The sequence below is a fragment of the Eurytemora carolleeae genome, unplaced genomic scaffold (genome assembly GCF_000591075.1).
Source record: "Eurytemora carolleeae unplaced genomic scaffold, Eaff_2.0 scaffold1381, whole genome shotgun sequence".
NCBI lineage: Eukaryota > Metazoa > Arthropoda > Copepoda > Calanoida > Temoridae > Eurytemora > Eurytemora carolleeae.
This window is the reverse complement of record NW_019397272.1, coordinates 24329-37448: the sequence shown is the minus strand read 5'-3', so window position 1 is coordinate 37448 and position 13120 is coordinate 24329. Positions and strand designations below refer to the sequence as shown.

The window sequence follows — 13120 nt, the reverse complement described above, 5'->3', positions numbered from 1 at the left end:
TCAAGGGTTGGGTTGACTATGAGTTCTTATCAAAGATCTTCTTCTCCTAAACAAATGATAAATTTTATTGAAGCATCAAAAATTAATAAAGATTACTGTATAACCATGGACTAATTACTAAAAACTGCTGATGTAATCGAATCTAATACGTCCAGCTAGATAGGCCATACTCGTACCGACACGGAATGCATGGTTTGTTTCTACAGAAATATACCATCGTAATATCAAACTTCCCAAAGCATTTCGAAAAGAATTTAAGGTATTTAATAATTGTGTGATATCTCTTTAATTGTGATAATATCTCTACAATTGCGTGATATATCTAAAATTGTGAGATATCTCTAAATTGTAAATGCAATTTAGGACAAAACGTTCGTAATTTCAAAATATGCTTTTATTGGGTCGAAAGTATCAAAAAAAATTCGGGGTTTTTTATTGGTAATATGGCTATTAAGTACACAGTTTGAGATTAAAGGTTTTGCTATATTTATCTACATAAAGATAGGTTTCTTAGGCAACATTTTTATAATATATTTTAGCCATATTTTAGCCATATTTTCTATATTTTCTTATACCCTAAATAAGCCATACATCGAAAGAATTTATCAAATGTCGTCTTGACAATTTTTCAATGGGTTTTATACTATTTTACGTAAATCTAAGTATTTGCGAAAATAAATAAATAGCCATGAATATGCGGGAACAGTTTTAAAGAGCTCCATATAATCATTTAAATAAAAACTTAAATATCTGCTTCATTCCATTATCAGAAAGTGAAGAATACGACATTTGATGAATCCTTTCGATGAATGGCTTATTCAGGGTTTCACTGTATTGAAACTTGTTTCATAAACTTTTTTATCTTTGTCAAAATTTCTTCTTAAAATCGTCATATTTAAAGAAATGATGTGTGTATATTCACGTCAAAATGAAGTAAATCGAACGTAAGATTTAAATCTCATATGTTTTTAATTCTAACTCCTCTTATTTAATAGCTGTTAAGATCAACAGAATTGTTTTTTAATTTCTAATATGTGACCGGCTAATTTTGCTTTTCTTGTACTTTGGCGTGAAATCACAATTTAAGGAGCTATGACTACGAGATCGCAAAGTTGTACGCGCAATGTTACATAATTTTGACCCTGTACCTGTTAAAGCTGGCCCCAATGACCGGTAAGCGACTAGTATCCATCATCATCATCATCAGCATACTCTCGGCATCTCTAGCTCCTGCACTTAATCCTGGTGACCTATTGTCTGTACCACCAATAATAAAAGGGTTTCTAGAATCGGGCATGACCGGCTGCAGCTCGTGGCGGGCACCGATGACAACCTAATTACACAAAAGAAAAAATTGTCTGTTTCGCTTTAAACTTTAAATGGTAAACTTTAAAAGTTACACAAAACCAAGACATAAAACCATTCATAAAAATGTTGTATTGAAATTCAGTGTAAAAAATCTTTAATAAAGAAACAAAAAGTCTAAAATTGAAAAAAACTGTATACTTATGAAAAGATTTGAATTAATTCTGCAAAAAAAAATTGTACAAGTACAACAATGTCATCTATTACAACAATTCCCGCAGTACAAGTACTATGGTCGGCTTTTATTTTAAGACAATGAAGATAACTTTTTTATTTAAGTTTTTATTTATAACAATCCTTTTTCAAATAAAAAGCTTACAATTACATACGGAAAAGCTCTTTTTTGCAACCTCATTATTCCATGTTTATGTGTATCCATGCTGTTTGTAAAGCCTGGTAGAAATATAAATGTAAATCGAATGTTGTCTTCATTGTATTGATATATACGACGATATACCTGTGGTCTGGACTCCTGAGGTGTTCTAGGTTCATACCTTTCACCAATAACAAACTCGTCCTAAGCCATTTAATATAAAAATAAAGGAAAAAAAATCAAATAACAAGCAAAAAGTTATTAATACAGAAAAACAGAAAGAGAGTGGAGCTAAAGAAAGAAGAAACAGACAAACATGAAAAAATAAACAAAACACAACAAAAATGGAAACAGGAAAAACTGTGATATCGTAAACAGAAATATTTAGAAACTGAGAAAATAAAGAAATAAAGATACAAAGCAACACAAAAAATAAATATAAATAGAGAACACACAAGAAAACTATGATAAAAGAAATAAAGAATTGAGAAACATGAAAGAAAGAGAAATTGATAAACATATGAAGAAAGAGATATTGAGAAGTATATAAAGAAAGAGAAATTGAGAAACATATAAAGAAAGAGAAATTGAAAAACATATAAAGAAAGAGAAATTGAAAAACATATAAAGAAAGAGAAATTGAAAAACATATAAAGAAAGAGAAATTGAAAAACATATAAAAAAAGAAATTGAGAAACATATAAAGAAAGAGAAATTGAGAAACATATAAAGAAAGAGAAATTGAGAAACATATAAAGAAAGAGAAATTGAGAAGAATATAAAGAAAGAGAAATTGAGAAACATATTAAGAAAAAGAAATTGAGAAACATATAAAGAAAGAGAAATTGAGAAACATATTAAGAAAAAGAAATTGAGAAACATATAAAGAAAGAGAAATTGAGAAACATATAAAGAAAGAGAAATAAAAACAAAACAAAGAAATAAAGAAAATGAGAAAAAAGGCTGAAAATAAAAAAATTTATAAAAATGACCTTAGGTTCTGGTGGTGGTGGGTCATAGTTGAATCCACAAATAGGAATATGCTCCCTAACCCTGCAGGGATACAAAGTACATTAAATGAGAACAGTATAAATGAGAGAGGAAGCCAGATAAAAAAAAAAATAATGGTTGGCAACTTAAAATTCTCCAAAGTTATACCCAAAGAATGCAGAAATAACACTATTTTCAAAACTTGGATTAAAATGCGTCTGAAAAGTATATCTGTGTTCAGCAACCACTCCGAGAAAAATAATCACTTTTGATACAATTGTCCAAAATTCAAGAAAAATTAAATATTGAATAATATTAATAAGATACTTTTATTAAAAAGATAAAAAATATCATAAGATGCTTTCATAAAAAAATGTTCTAAAGTAAAGAGTAATGAAATAAAGCGTTATAACATTTTCTTTAAACTTTTCCATTTGTTGATTTCTATTTTCAGAATAAAATAGCATTCTTCTAATTTATTTACTGCTTCTTTACTTTAAAAGCAAAACCATAAATTCTATGGAGAAACCACCAAGAATTGAAAATATACAGTCTAGTATTCAGGGTTTCAATATTTCAGGCATAAATGAATATTTTTTTTGAGAGGGGGGGGGGTGTGAGTTTAAAACTTGCTAGGTCATAAAATGAATATGTTTTTTAGCAATTGGAACAATAAAGCATGAAAAACGTTGAATCCTGGAGGAGAGGGGGATATACAGGCTTTAAGATAGATGGCGGTAAAAATTTTGTTATTAAAATAATATCTTCTAAATCTTACTTGCAGAAATCTGTAGCACTGCATGTACCAGACAAACAGGGATCAACACAGTAATAATCCTGATAAATAAATTATACAGTGGACACCAGAAAACTTCCATCAAACTCTAATTTCCTGATTTGATATTTCAAACTATGATTAATTGATTTCGCAGATTTTATAGTTTGGAATCTCAAAGATAATATGACATTAGATTGAAAATACCTAAGAAAATCAGATTTTTAGGTTTAAAGGTTTACGCCATCAGGTTAAAAAAAGGTGAGACTGAAAGAATACATTTTGGAAATCCGGAGACTAGTAGTTTTCGATAAAAAATAATAGCTACTTAAAAAATTGGGCTTGTCTGTCTGTAACCAATAAACTTCAAAACGGCTAAACCGGGTCCAAATTTTTGTGTCTTCTCACTGTTTGATGGACATTTAAAATTGAAAAAAATTGTCTGAAACTTTTTTTTCTATCAACAGAAAATCCTTAAAATCCGAAAGCCAAGTATCCCATATTTGTGGGACACCCTGTTGAGTTTACCTGGCAAGCTGTTAAAGAACTACAATCAGCATCAACAATGCATTCTCCTCTGTAACACCCTGTACAGGAAAGAAATACAGTGATAACCAGAAAACTCTGCAATAGGAAGACGACTTTTAGCCTCAAGTTATGACTTCAAATAGTCCAATGAACCTGAGACACAGCAATTGTAAAGTGTAAACAGACTGATTTCACTTTAAAAACGCCTAGAAATATTATTTGCTTTGTAACAACATCAAATACACTTAAAATTAATGATATAAAGTAGTCTTCCTATTTCAGAGTTTTCTGGTTATCACTGCATGAAAAACTTCATCTAATTTAAAAGCATTGTTCACAAAATAAAATAAACGGATAAAACCCCTAACTTTTGTAACATCTACTTTTTTACTCTACAGAGGTTTGGTCCATCACCATCACCGAATTTTAAATCTACTTGAACCCTAATGGATCCTATAAATTCCTTATAAAGTAAATACTAGAGGTTTGGTCAGAACTGCAACATACATAAATTATATTTCTGAAGTCCAGAATTTTCAAACATGTTTGTCAAAATATTTGGAGGTGGTTTCCCAGAAAAAAAAACTTTTCTTCAAAAAATTTTAAATTAAAGAAAAACTGTCCAATTATCCAACATGATAGTTTAAGCTGTTGAATCAAATAATCATAAAGTTTTAAAAATGATTATTCTTCTTGATAATGTTGACCCTCAGAAACATGCTCATCGTATTTATATAAATAAGTAAATTCTCTTTTTTTTTGTTTGTTTGTATGTCCGATCTCCTTGACCAATTTGACTCAAAATTTAATCTGGAACTCGTTAGATTTATGGAAATATTGGTTCACAAGTTCTAACTGAAGTAAGCATAGATAAAGATAGATTGTGCATAGGACGACATTTTTCATATTGAAAGATATAAATGTACATGAGATGTTTTAAAGATATTCCTATTATATAGATTAACTAGGTCGGTTGTGAACATTCGCTGTTCTTATGTCATTGAGTACTTGTGGTGTACATGAGTTCTGTAGAGAAAAATTTAAGTTAGTTTATTCCTTCTCATGTCCTTCTTCAGATCTTGTCAATATGATATATTGATCAGTGAAATATTGTTGTTCAAATAGTTCCATTCCCGGAGTTATTTTACACTTATTCTATGAAATCCATTAAAACACCAAACCACCCCGCTTATCATTGAAGTACACTTTAACCCCTAGAAGTATGAGTTCGCGGACTGTACAATTCTTGGTGATTTTGCGTACATAAACTATCTATGTTTATTTATTTAACCATGGGAGTAAGTTAGATTGTATATGGGTTCCCAAGCTAGTTTTAAAAACTGCGAAAGTAGAAAATAAAATGATCAATGTATGAATTATAAAATACATGTTTCTACAGACTTGTTTGTACAAATTAATTTAATAATAAAGTTCCTTGTTTGAACACTGCAACCCTTCCGTTCATAAATGTTTGCATAAAATAAAATTTCTGAAAACTTTTTTAAGGAAATTTAAAAATTTGGACATCAAATGACAATTTTTTTGTTAAAAAATAATGTTAAACTATCAGAGGCCGAATTTAAAGAATTTAAGCCGCGTTAAAAATTTGAGACGCGGCTCAAACATGGTTGGTTACCTCTGAAATTGTATTAATGTTTTGGGATTTGAGCCAGCGCTCAATTGGAACAAGATTTTGGCGGTTCAATGACGCGGTTTAAATTCTTTTAATTTGGCTTTAGAACGCGAAGACCTCATCAAAACATGATTTGTTCAAAAATATCTTATGATTTTATTTTCGAACAATATCAATATCAAATTCAATTCCATATCAGCCTAACCGCCTTTCATTTTTCGCGAACACTCCCTTTAATGACCAAGGTTGGAGTCATTAATGACCTAGGTTGGAGTCATTAATGACCTAGGTTGGAGTCATTAATGACCTAGGTTGGAGTCATTAATGACCTAGGTTGACCAAGTCATTAAACAATTAACAATATTTACCTCAAAATTGACCCAGGCTGATAAAGACCTAGGTTGACTTAGGAATTAATTCAGGTTGACCTAATCAATGACCTAGGTTGACATCATCAATCTAGATTGATTTCATCAATGATCTAGGATAACCTCATCAATAACTAAGTTCATCTATGACCAAGGTTGACCTCATCAATAACTAAGGTCAGCTATGACCAAGGTTGACTCATCAATAACACAGATTGAACTTATCAATGACCCAGGTTGACCTCATCAATGTCAAAGGTTGATCTCATTAATGACCTAGGATGACCTCATCAATGGCCAGGTATGACCTCATCAATGACCTAGGAAGACCTCATCAATGATACCTGTATTCCCATTCCCTACAGTTCCAGCAGGACACTCACAGCTGAATGAATCTCCTTGAAGAATACAAACTGCTCCCTCACCACAGGGATTAGGGACACAAGGATCCGGTTTCTCTACACATCTTCTCTCAGAACAGATATACCCAAACCTGCAATCCGGATCCACTAGACACTCAGGCCCGCATCCTGATATATACATGGATATAGGATACAAACTTACAATCCGGATACACTAGACACTCAGGCCCGCATCCTGATACATACATGTATATTGGATACAATCTTGATACACAGTAACGCAAGACACTAAGACAACCAACACATATCCTGATATTTATATTATACAATACAGGAAAATAGATATACAATGCTTTAAGCTGTAAAATACAATTAAGCTGATAAAACTATTGTTGAAAATAGTGGAAAAGGAACGAATGATTGTTGTCTCTCTATATTTAAATCTTATTGGTTAAATTCATTCAAACTGTTCTTTAAACATTCCTTAGATGCTCACCTAACCTAGATACTATACTGTTATACAACGTGTCCTTAATTAGTATTTAGGATTTAAAGAATTCCAAATTAAAGATTAGAAGTTTCTATTCAATAAATCTAGAAATCAAGAGTTTCTTTTTAAAGGGACTGTACACGGTGTTTAAAGGGACTGTACAGAGTATTTAAAGGGACTGTAGACGGTGTTTAAAGGGACTGTAGACGGTGTTTAGAGGGACTGTACACGGTGTTTAAAGGGACTGTAGACAGTATTTAAAGGGACTGTAGACGGTGTTTAAAGGGACTGTAGACGGTGTTTAAAGGGACTGTACACGGTGTTTAAAGGGACTGTACACGGTGTTTTAAGGGACTGTAGACGGTGTTTAAAGGGATCCTTCATAAATATAGTGGCAAGTTCGATTTACAACGGTAATCATTGAATCTTATTCTAAGTGACAATCAGAAATATATTGTCGTTTTTCTTTCAGAAAAGAGCTGAATTCTGACAATTTTTTTTCCCCAGCAGCATAAACCTATATATGTCACTTATAAAGAAAATTAATAATTTTAAACGATCAGGTTTTAGCTGGGACAATAATTTTAAAGGGTACTGTTGTGAATCGGACATGCCACTCTATAATTGAAGGTAAACTTGAAATTACGTTCCTTTAACATTTACAGTTTTAGAGAAAAAAAATTTTTTTTTGCGTAATTTAGCAAAAGACTAAAATTTTAAGTTCAGACGACAAGTTTCAAGTTTTCTGTTACGATGAAAACTGCAGTCCAGGAATGTTGCAAAGCTTGAACATGTTTAATATTTATCACCTGTGATCGTATCAGGCTTAGGAATGAGGCCAGGGATACAGGTACAGATTGGATTTCCATCTTGGTTCGGAGTACACGTGGTTCCAGGCCCACATGGAGACGGGTTGCAAGGATCTGGTTTCTCCACACATCTAGATTCGCTGCAGATAAATCCGTACTTACAGTCTGGATCAACTACACATTCAGGTCCACAGCCGGTAATAGTATCAGGTTTAGGGATCAGTCCAGGGAGACAGGTACAGATGGGGTTTCCATCCCTGTTCGGAGTACACGTGGTTCCAGGACCACACGGAGAAGGGTTGCAAGGATCTCTAACGCTACATTTTATCTCCGGAGTAGGATCTGGAACCAGGCCTTCAGGACACTTGCAGGTAGGTTTTCCTTCCTGGGGTATACACATGGAGCCAGAACCACAGGGGTTGGGATCACAGGGGTTGGGAACCTTACAACCCTGCTGGGGAGTTGGATTAGGAACCAAACCTGGGGGACATTTGCATTCAGGTTCACCTTCCTGGGGGATACACATAGAACCTGGACCACAGGGGTTAGGATCACAAGGATTCCTGGGAGGTTCATAGCGGGGGATAGGGCTCTCAGTAGGAGGAGGAGGAGGGTTGGATCCTACACAAGTATTAGCACATCCATCAAAACAACAGAGTCCCCAGTTTGGACAATCTAGATCTGATACTCCTACAGACCAGCAGGTACTGAACCGTCCTAGACAAGATGTCAGGGGTAGAGGAGAGGATGCTGGACAACTTCCTCCGACATGGGCAGGTCGTCGAGGAGGTTGGGTAGGTCTAGGGGCTGGCTGAGTTACTTGAACTTGAATGGACTGTTGGCGATCCTCAAATGGGTCTAGAGGAGGGATATAGCTAGGAGGTGGAGTTTGGATAGGTTGAGGGGGAGGAGGGATATAGCTAGGAGCAGGAGAAGTTGCTGGTTTAGGAGGAGGTGGAGGAGGTGGAGGAGGGAAGTAACTGTTCTGAGGTGGAGGTGGAGGATGTTGGAGTTTAACAGGAGTAGGTTGGAACTGAGGTTGCTGAATACTAGTAGCAGGGAGGATTTCTGATACACAGGTGTTAGCGCAACCATCATAGCAGCAGAGACCATGCCCAGGACAATCCGTATCCCGGACTCCAGGGGACCAACAGTTTGACCGGCGCCCTTGACAACTACCTTGAGGAGTCACAGCAGGACATTTAGGATCTTCTATAAAGTTTCTACCCTGGCTGCTTGATAGGGCTAGAACTATGATTAGAAATTTCATTTTTGGTTTCTTTTTGATTAGATTTTTTGTAAGCTTTTAAGTTTAAAATTTAGCTTGTTCAGCTGAGATTATTTGACTAGGACAGGCAGGACTTGCCTCTTCCTCGGCCTCTATCCAACTGATCTTGACAACGGTTTGTCTGAAAGACGAACTTGGAGTGTGTGGGTTGCAAAACTTGAACTTACTCTGGTTTAGGGCCTGAGCAGCAGAAGATTTGAACACCTGTTTTCAAACCTTGCAACACAATTAGCTAATCACTGTCAATAGTTAGAAGTCCCTGAGTGGACTAAACATCATCTCTATATTAAGAAAGGTTGTATGAGAAGAAAGGTTGAGGGAGGGCAACTGGAGTTCCCCCCAAACGTTAAACTCTCCAGAATCCAGTGACGTAAACGTTAGATTCTGACTCAACAGATAGGCTCGCAGTAGATACGTCATACAGAGATTAGTGTATTGGACAAACCAAAATAAATGTATGAGGGATGGGGTTTATATTCCAGTTATGTAGTTGTATTATCACGATATATCAAAGATGGCAGCATTTTAAACCTTCATTGTTCTTAGAACTTACTTTAATATTGAGTTTTATTTGTAATCGTTTAAATCACCAAAAGTATTAAAAAAATATGAAAAATATGTTTTTTTGGACCCATATCTAGTAGTCTTATACTATAGTACATTTAAGTTTGGGTATAATTAGTAGAAACTAAAAAGTCAACTAAGTATAGACTAGAGGTATCCGTTGCACAAGTTTTTATTTTAAAAGATGATTGCGAAGAAACCCCAATTTCTTGTTCTAAAAAAAGAAGACTATTTATAAGACTGTTTCGTTTTCCATAAATTACACAAATTCAGGCCCGTAGCGAGGGGGGCACTTCTCTTTTACCCCCGAAGATTGGGAGAAAATTGGCATAAAATCTAATTTTCGTTACCAATACTATGTTTAAAGGATTACTTTTTTCTTCAAATTAATGAAAAAACGACGTTTTCCGAAATAGGCTTGAACATTTTTATTTCTATCCTGTCTTGTGAAATGATATGTTTTAAATTAATTTAATTTTTGTATTATCTTTTTCCCTTCTTTTATTAGATTAATGATTTTCTAATGAACCATCGTACAGCAAAAAGTTACACGGAGAAAAATTTAAATTAGGTTTAGGAAAAGCTGTTTGTACTCATCCTCAAGCTCGCGATAAAACTGAAGATATTCATGCTTGAGCTTTTCTTGATCTTTACAGGCATTTGCATCCTTCACTTTCCCTGTATTGAAAATAAGTATTGGCTTTTGGCTATTTACTCTATTTATAGCTTTAAATGTGTGTCCAGCTTCCTGCATAATCCTGAAAAATCTATAAGCTTTTGTTGAAATCTAAGAATTTTGTGGTCGCTTTTGCTTATATGAGACTATGCAACATCTATATTCTTACAAAACAAAAATGAAGATATTGTTGTTAGAAAATAAGGATAAATACTTTTGATTCACATTTTTTGGAGCTTACAAATTTGGAGAACCGCAGTGAAAGCCAACTTATAAAGTAAAAAAAAATGTTGATATAAAATTAACATTTTAGATTTTTGTGGTAAAAAAACTTTAACGTCCATCTCTACTCTAAAACTGTAAATATGTGGTTTACTCTGCACTGATGGTCGTTTATCTGGCAGGGTGGTGTAGTGGCACACCCAATGCGTAGGAATTTACCTAATGTTTATTGTACTAATATGTAAACAACAGATTTTATTAAAAGGATAATCATCGTGTTTCTAATTGTAAACAAAAAATTTAAAAAATGGAGGTTTGTTACAAATAAATCATACAAAATTGTCTAATGTCTATCCTTGTTTTAGTATTCTTGGTAAACACATAAAAACATGCATAAATAATGATATTTACAGTTAAACAGTACCAGCCAAACATATATTATTAGTAAAACAGAGAGTTTCAACAAACATGAAAGGTTATCAAATGGATTTTCAACCTAATTCAAGGTGACTCTCAACGAGTCACTTTGCAAAGGAAACGGTTCATCTTGGTAACTTTACAAATATACAGCGGGACTCAAACTTTACAAATATACAGCGAGTCCCAAACTTTACAATATACAGCGGTACCCAAACTTTACAAATATACAGCGGGTCCCAAACTTTACAAATATACAGCGGGACCCAAACTTTACAATATACAGCGGGACCCAAACTTTACAAATATACAGCGGGACCCAAACTTTACAAATATACAGTGGGTCCCAAACTTTACAAATATACAGCGGGACCCAAACTTTACAATATACAGCAGGTCCCAAACTTTACAAATATACAGCGGGACCCAAACTTTACAAATATACAGCGGGTCCCAAACTTTACAAATATACAGCGGGACCCAAACTTTACAAATATACAGCGGGTCCCAAACTTCACAAATATACAGCGGGACCCAAGCTTTACAAATATACAGCGGGACCCAAACTTTACAAATATACAGCGGGACCCAAACTTTACAAATATACAGCGGGTCCCAAACAAACTCTATAATAAGAAGACCACTGCTAGACTAAAGATATGACTTTAAAGAGGCCAAAGAACATAATACAAGGAAACTGTGCAGTATACACAGGTCCATATCACATAATAAGTTGTATTTCAAGGTGATAGCAAGATTTTTTGCTTTTTAACAAATTTGCTTTAAAATGTTGTTTTTTTATATTTAACTTTGTAGGTCGTCCTTGCAAGTTGTATACAGTTTGGTACAATTTCATCTGTCACAATTCCACAATAAGTTGGAGCAATACAACACTGCAAATTAAAATATTAACATTTTGACACAAATCTAGTTTTAACACTATCAGAAAAGTCAATAATTTAGTATTTAAAATTTCCATGTAGATCTGCAAAAAGTATGTTTGGTTGGATAAGGGTTCATTACATTAGGATTTTTCAAATTTTAAACATATTACAGAGAATCACTTTCTTTGACTATATTTCAAACGTGAATTTTATGTATTATTATTTTTCAGTATTATAAATGGGATAAATTTTTAGACAAACACTCAAACATCTAATCTTTCAATTTTCCTGGCTAAATATGATAATGTTCGTTTTTACTTTTTATGGGTGGTTTGTTGAGTAATATTTCGCTTAGTGTCATGTTTATGTACTCAACCAACTCATTCACTAGTCCAGGGTTTTTTTTATTTTTTTTTATTTTGTATGTCCGATCAGAACTTAAGCACCCCATGACCGATTTGCCTCGAATTTTCATTGGGGAAGTCGGGTGAACAACAGGAATATTCTTAACTTGGTTTTGAGATTCTATGTTGAGTGGGTCGACTTTTACAGGAGATGGCGAAGGTGAAGCTGGATTCCAAATCTTATAAATAATGTTAGACAAAGTCTTTCTTCTCTAGCCATATTTTATTAGTTTCCTTGGCCATATTCTATTCTATATACCTCAGGCTGTTGAAGTAAGTAATTTCATTAAGTAACTCTAATTATCTAGCCTATTAGGAAGGTGCGTGATGTCTAATTCCATTCATCATATGGTATTAAGGTTGCCATATTAAATAAATAAACGGTGTTTATTTTGATAAACTTGTATATTTGTAAAAAAAGCATGTTTTTGGATTTTAGATTTTTTGAACGCCATGCTGTCTAATAATAGTCAGTGTACTAGTCAGTGAATCAAAGCTTGGAACAGGAAATGCAGTCTGTTGCACCTTTGTCAAGGGACCCCNCTCCCCGAATTATGATACAATAAAAGGTATTTCCCGAGCTTCTCTTCACAATTTTAAAGATTTAACATCTACAATTAAGTTCGGTTTCCGGGGAGAAGGGGAGGAGGGGGTGGACACCTAAAGGGAGTGGTCACGAAAAACAAAAGAGGGTTTAAAAATAGGATGAACTATAAGTAAAGCACTGAATTGTTACTCTTAAAAAGGATCAGTTAGAATTTCACAGAAAGTAAAAAAGCTAATTTTGAGATGCAAAAATGTGGGGGGGGGGGAATGCACTTTCCCCTTTCTGCTTTTTAACAACCTATTCTCGTAATATTTGACCTTTTTTATGATTTAATTAATCAAATGAATGTTTTTTCCTAACTCTTGTAATAAAAATGCTTTATAGGTTATAAAATACCAGTCACGACATTATTCTTGAAATTGGTGTACGGTGTACCCTTACCCAGGGTCTCCACTCTCCAGCCCTCATTCTTCACACGATGGGGG

At 33.9% G+C, this 13120-nt stretch overlaps 1 protein-coding gene across 1 annotated transcript; it reads right to left on the bottom strand.

Moving 5' to 3' along the window:
• LOC111713185 (neurogenic locus notch homolog protein 3) lies at window positions 1-9241 on the bottom strand. Its single transcript, XM_023488007.1, has 8 exons — window positions 7634-9241; window positions 6317-6502; window positions 3972-4030; window positions 3447-3505; window positions 2671-2731; window positions 1823-1882; window positions 1149-1333; window positions 1-46 (listed from the first exon to the last, which is right to left on the bottom strand). Exons 1-8 carry the CDS (start codon window positions 8901-8903, stop codon window positions 1-3), a joined length of 1926 nt encoding a protein of 641 aa, XP_023343775.1. The 5' UTR covers window positions 8904-9241.
• Window positions 9242-13120: the final 3879 nt, after the last annotated feature.

Excerpts from the sequence above, each read along its gene's own strand:
- LOC111713185 (XM_023488007.1), bottom strand. The coding sequence starts at position 8,903 with ATGAAATTTCTAATCATAGTTCTAGCCCTATCAAGCAGCCAGGGTAGA. Across the intron at positions 2,732-3,446 it reads AGTGCTACAGATTTCTGCAA|GGTTAGGGAGCATATTCCTA; the intron begins GTAAGATTTAGA and ends GTATCCCTGCAG. Across the intron at positions 1,334-1,822 it reads CTCAGGAGTCCAGACCACAG|GTTGTCATCGGTGCCCGCCA; the intron begins GTATATCGTCGT and ends TTGTGTAATTAG.